The sequence below is a fragment of the Alosa sapidissima genome, chromosome 10 (genome assembly GCF_018492685.1).
Source record: "Alosa sapidissima isolate fAloSap1 chromosome 10, fAloSap1.pri, whole genome shotgun sequence".
Classification (NCBI taxonomy): Eukaryota; Metazoa; Chordata; class Actinopteri; order Clupeiformes; family Clupeidae; genus Alosa; species Alosa sapidissima.
The window spans coordinates 11,967,237-11,984,254 of NC_055966.1; the positions used below are offsets into that span (position 1 = coordinate 11,967,237).

The following is a 17,018-nucleotide window of genomic DNA, read 5'->3' on the forward strand; positions in this document are numbered from 1 at the left end:
GGGCATGTTAAGTTAACCATACCTACACAGTAACCCCATGGTAATGCGATGCGAGTGATCATAATAACATATAAAACATGATATAGTCCTTGATAAATAACCAGGCTATGAACTCATAAACAACAGCATTTTGTCACTGTTTGTCATTCACCGTGCTGTGAATACAGCATTAAGATGCTAGGCTAAAGAACTTGAGATTCAGAGAACCTGCATGGTTGTGCTCATCCTGTCAGAAAATAGCAATTTGATCAGTGTTCATGCATCATATCAGCGCAAGCTTGGTTTGAAACTGGTTTCTGGGGATGGGGTTTACACAATCCTTCACTGGGCTAGTGCCTGCTGTGTTAATATGACCGTGCTGATGTAGGGTTGTGCCGATAGACGATATCATCGTCCATTGTGATGGTTGACTAGCCTGACGAGCCAGACCCACATTAAAATGTAGAGTCTGGACACTCACCGTTCGCAGTGCTCAGTCCGAGGGGCGGGATAATCAGTTGTCTTTCAAATTCCCTCTGCACGCAATAGGACAGCGGCAGCGCTATGAGTCCCATGCGTTTCCCACCATCGGAGCTAGTTGGCTAGTTCAAACGTTTGCCAACTTAATAAAAGCTTGACTCGTGTCACACTGTTCGCCAACAGCAACATCCATCTTATTTGTTTTCAAGTAGCAGGGAATTCAAGCCAAACCGTTGCAACTCTGCCATCAATCATTATGTTAAGCCCACCTAACGACTCTATACGATTTCATTGGCCTGATTCAGTTTCGATTTCTGGAGCTCACAAGCCAACAGAGTTGCTAGACTAGCCCTGGCAGCCGCTAGGGGTGCGTCTAGATTTCTAGGCTAATGGTTGACAGACATCACGATGGAAAGCAACCATCGTGATGCCACGCCCCCACATGCCAGTCACTAATTCCTGCTGTAACAGGCTAAAATATTTAAAAAAAACCTTTCCCTGGAAATGAAATTGAGCCTACTTTAAAGGCTGTCAGCCAAACAGTTATTAAGTATCAGTCTACCGTCTTGTAAAATAAAAGACTTATTAGTCTACCGTCTTATTCAAATAATTCCTGACTGTGACGTGAATGTGTAATTGTCTTTTTGTAGCCTTCATGTCTCGCAGGCCTATAGCCTATTGAATTATTATGGTTAGGCTACGACTAGGAAATTCTAGCGCTCAAATATTTTTGTGAGGCTACAGCGAGCGCCAAATGCGTCCTTCTCCTCTGTGTTAAAATAAACCATTTCTTTCGTTAATTATAGGATCAGAAGGTAGCCTATCCGTCTTTCACTGTAAGGCTTGTATTTCATGCATTTAGCAAAAGTCCCAGACAGCAGCGGAGTGGTAATCGTTATTTGTAAATGTTTTTTTACTTCGCCCTCCTATAGCCTGGACTGCGCGAGATCTCGCAGCCCTTTACTTTCACTTCCCGCCGCCCTCATAGTCAGCATAGACGGTAGCCTGATAACGTGGGATGCTGCATAGCGTACTACTGAAGATTTTAAATGAGTGACCACGATAGTAGTCTTAAGTAGCTTTTTTGCTAGGCCCAACGAAGGCTGGCAATATGTAATATTCCGCTGGTTGGTGCACACGCAAGTGTTCAGATTGATTGTCTATCCGTCTTTCACGACGATTTTCTTGGAGCAGATATTCCACACAACTTTGGTAGCCTGGTCAGTATGTCTCTCTTAGCTGTCCTCTTTCATCAGGCCGTATAGCCTATATAATATCTTTTTTTTTATGTAGAAAATTATAAATGTATTTCTGTAGACATATAGTAATTAATTAGGTTTTACTACCCAACCCCCCCCCCATCGCCCAACCCTATGCTGATGCTAACAGCTGCAGCTCCCTCAAATCTATATAGGTTCTCATGCATATTAGGCTAGCTTTTGCCAATGAAAATGAATGCAACATAAAAAAAACAGTAGGCTACTGCTCCTAACTGAAGAAATGTTTACGTTACTGTAAGGAAATTATTATTATCATTGTATAACCATTTGTGTAAGCAGAAATATTGTTGTGCTGAGTTCTAAGAACAGAGAGTTCAAGTTAAATGTTGTTGTGCTGAGTTCTAAGAAGTGTGCACCCAGGCAGACAGGAACTGCACCCTGTCTGTGTGGGTGAGATAAGAGTATGTCACAATGAAGTCGCCATGTCTTGCTTCCTATTTTCTGTGTGCATCTGTACAATAAAAGACACAGCTTTTGGGCTGCAGAGTCAGAGACTGATGGTGTGAGGAATTCTTCCTTACATTAGCAGGCTCTCCTCTTGGTACCAGAGTTTGTGGGCAAAGCCATACTACGTGTTGTGGTTCTTGTATCTATATGTTATGGTTAAATTCCATGACGGTTACCAACAATGTTAACAACAAAGTTGGCTATATGCTTCGCCATATAACGAACCAGCTAGCCTTGTGATAACAAAATCCTCACCTTTTGTTTAGTCCACTGAAAGTTATCCACATATCAAACAATTAAATACACAGTTATGGAGGAATTGTTTTGGGGAAGCAGTTGCACTATATCCCACTTTTGCTGCCTTTAAGCCACTTAAATCCATAGCCTAGATGAGCATTGCGCATACGTTACAACTTCACGTGATGTTGAAGCTAAATTCCCAAGAAACGTCACGTCATAAAAGTTGTAGGCCTCCTAAACGCAAAAACTTAATGACAGCTTGTTCGTGGTGGTGTAGTGCTGCCTAATTGAAATGGGATAGGCAAGGGTTATCTTATATTCGGCTATTAGTGTGGCACATTTATTGGGCTTTTAGCCTCTTTTAATTTATTTGATGAGGAACTGATAAAGACTGAGCAGCAGAAAAGTCATAGTCGATACATCAATCGTTTATTATTATAATTAGGCTATTGATAGCCTACTATTACTTTACTACTATTACTGTTATTATTATTATTTGGATGAGGCAAAGGAATGTACATCTGAGTCTGAAATGTTGGCTACAAACATGCAGTCTATACTGCTGTAACTGCACTGCTGCTATTATTAATTGTTAACTTCCGAGAACTATTTGAGGCTTCCATTAGCTGCCATTGTTGGAAAAAAATGGAACATTAGCGTCAGTGGAGTTGTCGCAACTCTACCTTTTATATGGCTCTGGTTTTAACAAGTAACGTGTACCAGTTGGTTATGTTACACTGACGATATAAAGTTAGTCAGTTAGCAACCTAATGAAGCTACCATCGAATATTAGCTTCCAGAGAAATTTGTCATTAACATTGGGAAATCGAGGGTGAATTAGGTGAGAGAGCAAGATAGACCTGGGTGTCATCTGCATAGCTATGATAAGCTACCTTGTACTCTTGAAAGATTTGGCTAAGAGGAAGCATGTACAGGTTAAACCAAAGGGGCCCAAGAATAGATCCCTGTGGGACCCTGTATGGCATGGTGGTTTTCTCTGATACATAGGTGCTGATAGAAACAAAGTAATCCCTGTCTCATAGGTAGGACTTGAACCATTGAGAGTCCAAAACAGTTTTCTAATCTGTCGAGCAGTATTTTATGATCAACTGTGTCAAAAGTTGCAGTAAGATCTAGCAGTACCAGGACAGTTATTTTACCAGTCTGCATTAAGGCGAATGTCATTTAAGACCTTAACTTGGGCAGTTTCAGTATTATGATGTTGGCAAAAGCCTGACTGGAGGTTGTCATAGAAGCCATTCATATATGAGTATTTATTGATTTGGTTGAAAACTACTTTCTCAGTAACCTTGCCTATAAAGGGGAGGTTTGAAATAGGCCTGTAATTGTAAAGTATAGATTAATCTAGGTTTTTTGTTTTTCAAGAGACGTTTGATAACTGCAGTCTTAAGTGCTGCTGGGAAAATGCCTGAGGTAAGAGAACCATTCACAATTTGCAAAAGCTCAAATGCCAAACAGCTGAAAAACTAAGTTGCAGCACAGTTTTTTCAAGGGTTTGGCAATCAATAGCCGTCAATTCAGATAAGGAGGCTACATTTTGTCTAGGCCTATGTGGTGTAGATATTACTGTCACTGCATGGCAGGGTGGAGCTAATCCTTACTCTAATATTTTCCATTTTGTGATGGAAAAAAAGAAGCATTCTTTTTTAGTACATTTTTTAGTTGACATGACATGAAATCTTGAGGTAGCTCTGTTGGGGAATTTAACTTATCAACAATGGCAAACAGAGCACGGGAGTTGTTAATGTAAGCTGGTAAAGTGTGGAGTCTCTTTTAATAGAGGTCATAGTTAATCTGAATTTTAGTGTTTCTCCATTTACGTTCAGCTTTCCTACATTTTCTCTTCTGATTTGCTACTGTTGTGATATTCCTCTATGGTGCTTTAGGTTTACTGGAAGTCTTTTTAACCCTGGCAGGTGCTATAAGGCAGGGTTTCCCAAACTGTGGTACGCGTACCCCTGGTGGTACACGGGCTGCCACTAGGGGGTACGCGAAATGAAAAGGGCAATGGCGGAAAGGAGTTAAAAATGATTAATTAATTAATACTCTAATTAATTAATAAATAATACATAATTTCGAATCGGGTTATAATGATATGGAAACGTGAAATTAAAGGAAATCATTTGTAAACTCTATAATAGGCTATGTTTTCATTAAAAAGCTACACACAATACACGTGATTTCCTGCGGGCAGCCAGAATATCTGGCGTGTTAGTTTCGTTGAAGTATAGGCTAGGTCAGCGGTTGCCAAACTTTTTTCCCAGCGGACCACCTTCTACATCCTGACTCGACTCGCGTAACCCCACCATCCAACACATAAAAAAGTAACACATTCTATTGACGCATTCCAGGCATCGTTGTTTAATTAGCTGCCCTACATGATAACATAATCAAAATGTACAACTGGTCTATGAGCTCTCGCGTTAAAAAAAAGTGTGGAGAACCACATTAGAATGGTTAGGTATAGGCTATAAGGTCAAGGACCCTGACCATATTAGAGTTAAAGTGAGTAAAATGGTCTTCCACACACTTAGTTGTTAGACTTGGTGTCATAGCTATGGCTAATGTACCTCTTATTGACAGTTTTGGATTGAATTTGGGTGAGGAGAGATCAGCCCATCAAAGAAAACACAAAAATGATCAGAATAATGACCTTGAATATGAGTGGGGTCAGTTAGGACTGATAATGTGAATCTTAAAATTACCAGATATAATGAAGGAATCAAAATCTGTAGAAATAACTGACAGCATCTCAGAAAAATCATTAATAAAATGTGGACAGTATTTTGGGGGTCTATACATAAAAACTAGCAACACTTTAGGAGTGCTTTTCATCACAGTACAGAGATATTCAAATGAATTAAACTCTCCAAGTGAGATTTGTTTGCATTCAAATGTATCTTTAAACAAAGAAGCAATACTACCTCCTCTCCTGCCAACTGGAGAGGCATTTAAAAAGTGAAAGCTTGGGGGCGCTGTTTTAAGAAGAACTGGAGAGGCATTTAAAAAGTGAAAGCTTGGGGGCGCTGTTTTAAGAAGAACTGGAGAGGCATTTAAAAAGTGAAAGCTTGGGGGCGCTGTTTCAAGAAGAACTGGAGGGGCATTTAAAAAGTGAAAGCTTGGGGGTGCTGTTTCAAGAAGAACTAAAACTAATCAGTCACAGTATTCAGGTGTGATTTTGGCCCATTCTTTTAAACAGATAGTCTTTTAATATTGAAGATTCCAGGGTCCCTCTTGTAAATCCTGATCTTTAGGTAACTTCCAAAACTGTTCAATTGGATTTAAGTCCGGGCCTTTCCTTTCTCTGAAACCAATTGAGTTTCCTTTGCTGAATGCTTTGGATCATTGTCCTGCTAGAAGGTCTAGCCATGTCTCATCCTCATTGTTCTGGTGGATGGCAAGATTCTCCCAGAAAAAAATGGCTCCATTCATCATTTCTTCAACTGTATGAAGTCTGCCAGTACCATGAGATGAAAAACAGCCCCACACCGTGATGCCTCCACCTCCAAACTTCACTGTTGGTATGGTATTTTTAGGGTGATGCACAGTGCCATTTCTCCTCCAAATATGGTGTGTGGTATGACATCCAAAGAGTTCAATTTTGCTCTGACCAGAATACATTCTCTTAGTATTTCATAGGCTTGTCCAAATGTTGTGTAGCAAACAATACAAACAATAATGTTGCAAAGGTCTTGGAAGATCTTATTGCTTTTACCCATCATGACATGTTTCTTGTGTGACAACTTGGTAACGAAAAACCTTTTTATAGCTCATCAATATGTACTAACCCAGCTTACATTAATTAGCACAGATAGGAGGGATAATTACTCTCTAACTATGTATAGATTCCAGCTCGTTCCTTGCCGTTCCTTGCCTTTGTGTACTGTTTATTCTTAGTGTGTTCAATACTTTTTCTCTGTGCCATTCCACTTTTTTACTCATAACTCTACTTAGGGACATTAATGTTTGGATTTTTTAATATGTGTGGATTACCTAAGTTAATACTAATGTCTGTAGAACATTTCATGCGAATAGCCTCTCTGGAAGTACTTTTGTACTTACTGAAAAAAATGTTGATGTGTTCAATACTTATTTTCTCCGCTGTATATAAATAACTATATTAAGAAAGGTATGTGGCATGGAGGGAGGGGTTGTGCATATGTGCTAATACAGCACACAAACAGTGAGGCAGAAGACAAATGTAAAGTGACTAGTGGACAGACAGTTCAAGACATTGGAGGTGGTGAAGAGGCAGACAGATTATGCGGAGAAGTCTTATTTCTCCTCTTCCCTTAAGTGATGCATTAAACAGTTCAATGGCCCTGGGGATGAATGACTTCCTCAGTCTGTCTGTTGTGCAAGTCAATGAGCGAAGTCTCCAGCTGATCAGGCTCTTCTGGTTAACAATAGTGCTGTGGAGTGGATGACACTCATTGTCCAAGATGTTGATCAGTTTGTTCAGGGTCCTTCTGTCAGATATTGAAGTGATGCACTCCAGTTCAGCTCCCACTACAGAGCCTCACATCCTGAGGAGCTTGCTGCACACATTGAAGGAGCGCAGCCTCCTCAGGAAGTACAGCCTGCTCTGCCCTTGTAGAGTGCGTCAGTGTTGGCTGACCAGTCCAGTTTATTGTCCAGGTGGAGACCCAGGTACTTGTAGGTGCTTACCACCTTGACATTGACCCCATCAATGGAGACTGGTAGCAGAGTGGGCTTAGATCTGCGGAAATCCACCACCATCTCCTTGGTCTTTGAAGTGTTGAGTTGGAGATGATTGAGTTTGCACCATTGCACAAAGTCCTCCACCAGGCTCCTGTACTCCTCCTCCTGCCCGTTCCTGATACACCCCGCAATTGTAGTGTATGTATATGGAGAGCGATAAAAAGGGGACCTTGAAATTGTGACGTTAACTCATTGAGTGCCAAAAACGTAATATTACGTTTTTCCTTCCCATGCGTTGAGTGGCAAAAACGTAATATTAAGTTTTTTTTTTTTTTTTTTTTTCTCTAATTACGAAACTAGACACTCTAACGCACCTTATGTGATTTTGGGAACTCTGTGATGAATGGAAATAAAATATATGACGATCGAAAACTCATGAAAATGCAAGATCTGGACATTTTATCTGGACGTTTGATCTTAACTCGGCTTTTGATGGTTGCCGTTTTGTTTCGAATCAGTCACTGATTCATGTGACATGCACGCCAGGTCAAAATCAGGTCATTTATTTTTGTGGGTTTATCACTAGGTGTAAAAGACGCAATATCTCCATTTCTAACAGGGATTTTGATGAAAACTAACCACTGTTTAGCTTGGGATTTCTCAGGAACAGAGGCGTGTAGAAATACACGGTTTGCACCCACTGAGAGCTTAAAGTCTCACCTTTCAAACGAGCCATTGTATGTGTTCATAGCTATAACATAGAATATGCTGTGGCTGTACAAAAATCATCAACAATGGTCTAGATTGCTGGCACTCTAGGACAAAGCTTCCGAAAACAGCTTGGCATTCAATGAGTTAAAGGTGCCACTATAAAAAATTTGGGGGCACCAGTGCAACCAGAGCAAAACGTTAGTCTGGAGCCCTGGTTCATCACCATAGAACGCTCTATCGATATTTTAAGTATAAGTATATATTTGGGGGCAGCCATGGCCTACTGGTTAGCACTTCGGACTTGTAACCGAAGGGTTGCCGGTTCGAACCCCGACCAGTAGAAAGCGGCTGAAGTGCCCTTGAGCATTCTCATACCAATAAACATCCAGCTGATCAGCTAAACACTTGAGACCTCCTGTAGAGCCCCCTCTCCTCACATACATACACACACACACACACACACACAGAACAATAAGGGCACTCAGGGCCTGAGAGCCGAGTAGACTGACTTTCTCACCACTCTCTCTCACTCTCCACTGTGTGTGTGTGTGTTTGGCAACCACGCCTGCTCTAAAACGTCCCTGCTTTATGGGTGCTGTTTGTGCAGCTTTTTAAATGTGTTTGAGAAAATGCCACCCTGCTATGGTGGCTGCTTCCCCACCACATTTAAGGCCATGCTGTGGGATTTGGGTAGATTTCTGTGTGTGTGTGTGTTTCTGCCCATTGGCAGAAAAATATCCCACGCCTCTATGCCTGTCGTCATTAAGTCCAGGCTGTTAGTTTCCAACCCGACAGGAGTAAACATGTGTACACACACACACACAAAGAGAGAGAGAGAGAGAGAGCAGGCTGAATAGTGACTGATGAGTGCTTGATAACATTGTCATTATATATTTTTTTTTTATGTGTGTTCATTATAAATGCTGCAGTTGGAGTCTCAGTCTGTCCACACACAGACATGCAGCAAGTAAAAGTCCTTTAATTCATTGGTTTACCTGTGCACTTAACACAGGTGACTTCCCTTCAATACTTCCTTTTAGACTTTATAATATTTAATAATTTAGACTCATGACTATGGCATCACGTTACGGTCATACATTTTTGGAGTTAATTTATACAATTACAGTGAATTAATATCTCTGTGTGTTCCTTTGTGCGTGTGTGCTTGTGTGTGTGTGCGTGTGTCCCTGTGTGTGTGTGTGTGTGTGTGTGTGTGTGTGTGTGTGTGTGTGTGTGTGTGTGTGTGTGTGTGTGTGTGTGTGTGTGTGTGTGTGTGTGTGTGTGCGCGCGCGTGCGTACGTGCGTGTGTGTGTCCCTGTCCCTGTGTGTGTTTTTGTCCCTGTGTGTGTGCGTGTGTCCCTGTGCGTGTGTGTGTCCCTGTGTGTGTGCATGCATGTGTCGCTGTGTGTGTGTGTGTGTGTGTGTCCCTGTGCGTGTGTCCCTGTGTCCGTGTACGTGTGTGTATCAGGTGTAGGGGCGGCCAGTTCAGGTAAGCTGACCTTCATGGTGGGTGGGCCGGAGGAGGAGTTCCCGGCAACCAAGGAGCTGCTCAGCTGCATGGGGGCCAACGTGGTCTACTGCGGTCAGGTCGGCACCGGACAGGTGTGTAGGCGCACACACACACACGTTACACACATACATACACACAGAGACTATGAAGGGCCATTTAGGCCAATAATTAATATTTCACATGCGCATCTATATATATATATATATATATATATATATATATATATATATATATATATATATATATATATATATATATATATATATATATACTGGTACTAGCACTTGCATACAACCATACACACACACACACTCAACTCATCTCTTTCTCTCTCTCTCTCTCAAGCACACACACACACTCTCACACACGCACACACACACACTCTCTCACTCTCTCTCTCAAGCGCACACATACTCACACGCACTCATACTCACAATTGTTTTTTGCAATATTGTGAAAAAATAAAGGAAGAGAACTCATTTTGTTTTAGAAGGCAGTGGTGTACATCCTTTACTGTAGAATGTTCTAACGTGTGTGTGTGTGTGTGTGTGTGTGTGTGTGCGTGTGCCTGTCTCTAGGCAGCTAAGATCTGTAATAACATGCTGCTGGCCATTGGGATGATTGGCACGTCAGAGACCATGAATCTGGGCATCAGGTGAGGTGTTAGCCTTAGCCTTTCAGCCTTCTCTAATCATTATAACTATTACTGTCTTACCAGCCCTCTCTAATCATTATAACCCAATAAATCATTTATAAATTACATATTGTTCTATTCTTGAGAATTACAATTAATCATTACTGTGTTTTTTAAAGAAGTTGTGTAAATATATAAAGTATATATTACTGCTTACAGAGGTCTATCACTGACCTGTGTGTACTGGCTAGAGATCTGTGATTGGCTAATCAATACTTTATTATTGATGTGTTATTGACTAATGTATACTATATCAGAGATTGGCAAATGGATATGATATTATTGATCTGTGATTGGCTGATGGATAGGATATTATTGATCTGTGATTGGCTAATGGAAACAATATTATTGATTTGTGATTGGCTGATGGATACGATATTATTGGTCTATGATTGGTTAATGGAAACGATATTATTGGTCTGTGATTGGCTAATGGAAACAATATTATTGATCTGTGATTGGCTGATGCGTGACCTTTGACCCCCAGACTGGGCCTGGATCCGAAGCTGCTGGCCAAGATCCTGAACATGAGCTCGGGTCGGTGCTGGTCCAGTGACACGTATAACCCAGTGCCCGGGGTCATGGAGGGGGTACCCTCCGCCAACAACTACCAGGGCGGCTTCGGCACCACACTCATGGCCAAGGTGTGTGTGTAGGATTATTGACCCTATAAAATCTGTCCGAGTGACACAAATTATTAACTGGTGTTCTGATGTTGAAGCTACATTGGCGCCGGCTCTCATGAGGAAATAAGCAGAGTGCCAAGTTTGCCAAATGATGTTCAGATGGTCCTACGTTGACGCCAGGCTCTCACCTGGAAACGAGCCAAACGGCGACTAGTTCAATTCTAGAATGGGCCACAGAGGAAAGCAAGCGTGAAACTGTGGCAGACAGAGGTCCGTCATGATTCAATTAACAATCGACATTTATGATTTCTTCCTTGTGTAACTTCAAAAGCCAGCCGTAACTCAATTAACAATCCACATTGTATCTCTTCCTTTTCGTAAACTCCAAAAGCTGGCTAGCTCATTTACACAAAAGTAGTTACCAAGATATGAGTGGGTGTCCCTACTCATTAAAGTTTTGTATATATTTTGTGCGCTTTTATTGTTTAAAGATCCCATGCCACACATATTTCATCAATTTTGTAATAATCCTTGATGTCCTTTGATCGAGTTTGTAACATTATTTGGGTTGGAAATGCCTTAGATGGCTTATTTCAAACTATTCTAGCATTGTCTGAAAAGCCTGGTAGAAGCCTGCTTTTCTCTTGAATATTTAGTAAATAAGCTTTGTTCTGATTGGTAGTCTGCAAAAACGTAGGCGGTAACAGCAAGTCGCCTGTGTGCAGCAGCAAGCAGGAGTCAGGACAGTGCATCTATGGTTACAGATAACTCTTTACTCACTTCCCTCGACTTCTCATGTCACTTACATTACATAAAACATCTGATTTATAGCCCTAGTATCCAACCGATTGTGACAGCTATACCCTTCTGTAATCGACATGTTAACTTCGTTTAACTGCGTGATCATTGTGAAAACTTGTTACCTTGCTTGGAAAAGCTAACTATGGTTAGATTCGGCTTGCCTTGAGACACATTAGCTAGGAGAAAGTGCGGGAGACAGTTTGTAGTTTAATGTTTTTCACTGATAGCAGAGGCATAGCAACAGTCATATTTTAGAGATATACCAGATCCTCAGCCCTCACAGAGACAACATACATGCTAATTTTATTGAAAGGAAACGAACGTAGGGACTCGCAAGCAGTTATTTAACTATCAGAGGCATTATTTTTTTATGATTATCGAAACCGTAGACCATACTTAAAAAAAAGAAAAGAAAAGGATTTCCTTGTGTAAATAAAAGTACTTATGGCTGGTGGCGAGTTGGGCAACCTCCGTGATGGCACAATTCCAGGTTTCAATACCAACTTTGATGCAAACCCCCTGCTGTACTCCCCGAAGTTGACGAAGCGAAGTCATCGTCTTCAAAATGTGCCGTACGCAGCTACCACAGTGTTCCGGTATTTCTCCAAAAATAAATTGTAACCATTTCTCCCTCAACTCATCTTTCTTTGATAGGAGATGCAATGTAGATGTTTTGTGTAGGCATAGCACAGGTTCTGCCATATGGACTAACACACACACACACACACACTCACTCACTCACTCACTCACTCACTCACTCACTCACTCACTCACTCACACTCTCTCTCTCTCTCTCTCTCTCTCTCTCTCTCTCTCTCTCTTACACACACACACACACACTCTCTCTCTCACACACTCACATATGGGGCAGCCGTGGCCTACTGGTTAGCGCTTCGGACTTGTAACCTGAGGGTTGCCGGTTCGAACTCCGACCAGTAGGCACGGCTGAAGAGCAAGGCACCTAACCCCTCACTGCTCCCCGAGCGCCGCTGTTGTTGCAGGCAGCTCACTGCACCGGGATTAGTGTGTGCTTCACCTCACTGTGTGTTCACTGTGTGTTGAGTGTGTTTCACTAATTCACAGATTGGGATAAATGCAGAGACCAAATTTCCCTCACAGGATCAAAAGAGTATATATACTATACTATACTATACTATACTAAAGGCGCTTCACCCCTTTTAGGGGAAAACAAGCCAGAAAGACAGCTAGTAGTCACATGTTACATCTAGTTATTAGTTCACAGGACATTCAATCATTTTACTAACACAACGGTTATGAAGAAATATGTATATGTAACTGACTGATGTCGAAACTATGTACTTTACCAACCTAATTTGTTTCCAATACCGAGGACAAATGTAGCTCGTACCCAACACTTACCATAATCTCCAATGTAAAACGGTTAGCTTGCTAGCTAGCTAACTGTGTAACTTCAGTATACCATAGCCAATTATTTCACCTAGTTGTAGGAAATTAAGGTGTGACTTATGCTTAGTTGATGCTATGACATGTAAAGTTAAGCTTGCCGTACTTATACAGTCAGCAACAGACAGCTTGACTGCGACTAGCCTACATTCGTGACACTCCAATATGGTCACCTAAATCCCATGAACACACAGATGACTCACACTAACCTTACTTTGTGCGTTTTATTCACGTTTGTTTAAAGATTTAGTAAGTATAAGCCCTTTTCACTCCCCACTTCGATGCAGCTCCATAGGTTTACATTATATCCAGTCATCTTTCCCCTAAAAGGGAGCATGTACGTGCAACACATAAGTTACAACATTCCATCCGCAACTATGTGTAGCACTAACTCAACTATGCACTAACTTAATCTAGATTCTGTCAGAATTTCTATGGGTGGTTACGAACCAATCAAGTGGGCAGGACCATGAATATGAGAGTTCTATGTATCAATGACCGCATATCCAGATTGTCTCAATTGTTCTGCCTTATCCTTTCATTGGCTATTGCATACAGCAGACACTACATAGATTTCAAACTTTCGAAACTCATTTTGACCTATTATTTCAACAACAACAGGAAAAATGGGATTTTAATGGCATGGGATCTTTAAAGGCCTATTCACACCAAAGATTTGCGATGAGATGAGCTGCAGCATTCTGTAAACCAGCAACTTGCTGCAACATTCTAAAACCTTGCAACTGCGACTAGATATGGTGAATGCTTCGCGGCGGCTTGCAACGACATGCAACATCTAATTCACACTGCTGCAACTCCTTTCTGCAACTGTTTTGTCTCATTGCAAATCTTTGGTGTGAAAAGGACTCATTCTGACTGGTGTTTCGAAGGTATCGTTGTGTGACTACTAGTGTTACTGTATTGTTGCGTACCTTGCTATTACCTATTATTGGATTAAAGGACTTAATTTGCAACATTTTGGAAACCATCCTCCGCATTTCTTACAGTGGGCAACCTTTATACTTTCATCTTGAACCCTAGCCCTCTCCCCAAAGTGAAACGGGATACTCCTCACTAACCTTTACATTGCAAAGACTGCTCAGTGTTATTAAGCTTATTAAGATCACAAATTTAGTTGTATTGTTTTTAGTATACAGAGTCTTACCTAGCGCTTTCTTGTACAATCATTTTGACTTAAAGTCAAGCCTTATTAAATAAAGATTTTAAGAAATGTGCATAATGCACTGGCAGCTAGCCAAATTTGATTAAAACAATCCAGTTTGGCTGCCAGTGTGTTAAACACATTTCATTGAGGCACTTTATTCCTAATAGCAACCTGAGGACAATATGATGAGATTCTTAGCCTGAACAGAAAAAATGAGTTAATTCAGTGCAGTGTAAGACTGTATCAGGTTACGTTGCTCAACAAGGATGATGTCACCATAGAGGTCGTCAGTGATATCATGTCAGTGTTAAAAATATGAGCTGTTTGCGTTCTGTTTGCCAACGAGACACGCTACGTCTGTTAGCAATTGGCTACCGTTAGCTGTTGTAACTAATGTGACACAAATCCAACAGAAGTGCTAATAAACAGAGCATATACAGCTCACATTTACTGTTAATGGGCGCAGCCATCTTGGAAATTCAAACTCGTAGTACTCTGGATTGACTGAGCTGACGAGTCACAGTAGAACTTCAGAGAGCGTTCCCTGGGCGTTCCTTTTGCAACTTTGAACTGGTGAAAACAGCTCGGAAAATGACAAAAAGAATGCGACATAATTGTTAGTTAAAGGAACCGTATGTAAGAAATGTATTTCAATTATTCATAAAATGGCCCTGATATGTCACTAGACATTAAGAAATCATGTTCATTTCAAATACTTATATCACTGACAACAGTAGTCCGGCCAGGATATTGCCATTTAAAAAGTGAAGTTGCAGCCCTCAACTGATGTTGATGCTGTGTTTAGTCATGTTATGTTGCGTTTTGGCCTGATGCGCCACCCTCTACCTATCTACTAATCACGATGTCAGTAGTGTTTCAGCATGTGGGTTGGCAACCTTGAGTCAGGGGCCAGGGGTAGGAGATACACCGCTCTACAGTAATTTGAAAATGATTGCAGTACCAGTTTTAGCCACAATCTTACATATGGTTCCTTTAACACACAAACAGACACACACACACAAACACACCTACTCCTACAGACACACACTCAGTGACATAAATATGTGTTGTGTCCCTTAGGACCTTGGACTGGCCCAGAACACGGCAACGAACACTAGGACTCCCGTTCCCATGGGGGCGCTGGCGCACCAGGTGTACCGCATGATGTGCGCGCGCGGCTACGCCGGCAAGGACTTCTCCTCCGTCTTCCAGTTCCTGCGCGAGGAGGACAGCCAGTAGGGGGCAGCAGAGGCCTTCACCGCCACTCTGTGCCTCTCGGGACGCATGCCCGACACACCACCACGCTGTCCTGAGACCGATACAGACACACACACAAACACACTCATTCACATACTCTCTCACACACACACACACACACACACACACACACACACACACACACACTCTGATTCACATACTCTCACACACACACGCCACATCAGCGATGCAGGTGTGGTCTGACTCGTATGCGTCAGGAGTCTCCATGGGCAACCGAGTGTGAATGCGGAACGTGTGAATGGGTGAGTGTGTGTGAGGTGGAGGCAGGGCGTGTGTGTGTGTGGGTAGCAGGTTTATTTGTTCCGTATTGATTGTTTATTTGTTTGTTTTTTTGTCTTGGGGAATCATGTTACTTGTGTGGTCATGCCCTGTTCGCAGCACTCCTGGATCTGTGAGTTGTTTTGCTCTAGATGCACTCGGCTCCACTGCACTTAGAACCAACCACACACACACACACACACACACACCACAAACAGTGCCATCCTGTTCACTCTCCCTCCCCGGGAAGGAAGAGGAAGAGGAGGAGGATTGTTATTGCACCATCAAAGCCTTGGGACTGACTGTGGAGATGGGTCTTATACTCACTACACTTACACACGCCACACACACACACACACACACACACACACACACACACACACACACACACTACTCAGCGCGCTGGTCTGTTCCACACAATCACACACACTCACACTACTCGGCGTGTTGGTCTGATCCACACACACTAACACACATCTTTAGTTTTGTGTTTTGTTTATTTTTCTTGTTTTTGATTTATTTGTTTTTCTTTTGTTTATTTTTTATTTTTCGTTTGATTTGTTTTTTTTTCTTGTTAGCAGTTAGGCTGACAGTGGTTAGCTCGGTAATTAACTGTCGTATATCCCTAATGAAGGGACTATCTTGCATTAAAGAGAGCTGAGAAACTCCCTCTGCTTCCTGTGCTCCATTATTGTGTTTTCATTTGTGTTTGGCTGACACGTTTATCCAAAGAATTTACACTACAGTTAAAACTCAGTCCAGTTATACATTCACACTACAGTTAAAACAGTTAGATTTTCATTGAATCAGGGGTAATGTATAGAGACATTTATGATCTCTATGGCAACCTCATGTTACTCATGGACAGTTCAGCTGACGGATATCATCAGAGTCAGCAGAGCGTGACTGTTGGCCAGTGTGAAGACCCAGAAACAGATGCTCAAACACACAACACTGGAGAAATGAACAGCCAGCCTGAGGTGTTTTATATGGCTGGTCAGTATTTGAACATCCTCTCTCTGTCCTCTCCGCTCTTCTCCCCTCTCCTCTCCTCTCTGTCCTCTTCTCTCCTTTCTCCTCTCCACTCTCTGTCCTCTCTCCTTTCTCCTCTCTTCTCCTCTCCCCTCCACTCCTTGTCCTCTCTCCTCATGTTTTTCCTCTGTTGGAACAGGCAGCTCAGTCACTCCTCTTTCAGGGCTGTTCTGAACTGGGAGTCACGGCCATAAAAACTCTTGAATTTCGCTGTGTTAAAAGCCCACACTGGACATGTCCTCAAATAGCACTTCTGGCAGTGTCTGGACGAGCAGTCTAAGGACGCGCCAGATGACCGGCTGCCAGGGATTACGACAGTGAAGTCAGTCTGACCCAACAGGGGCCAATGCAGCTAATGCTAGAGTACGGAATCTCAGTGCAGCTAAGGCTAGGGTACAGCATCTCACAG

General features: G+C 42.0%; 1 protein-coding gene across 1 annotated transcript in view; it reads left to right on the top strand.

Moving 5' to 3' along the window:
• Nucleotides 1-16,245, top strand: part of hibadhb (3-hydroxyisobutyrate dehydrogenase b) — a 42,282-nt gene extending 26,037 nt beyond the window's left edge. The window contains exons 5-8 of the mRNA XM_042105967.1: nt 9,289-9,422; nt 9,909-9,985; nt 10,512-10,668; nt 15,122-16,245. Of these exons, the coding sequence (XP_041961901.1) occupies nt 9,289-9,422; nt 9,909-9,985; nt 10,512-10,668; nt 15,122-15,280 (527 nt within the window). The 3' untranslated portion in view covers nt 15,281-16,245. The remainder of the gene's footprint in view (nt 1-9,288; nt 9,423-9,908; nt 9,986-10,511; nt 10,669-15,121) is intronic.
• Nucleotides 16,246-17,018: the final 773 nt, after the last annotated feature.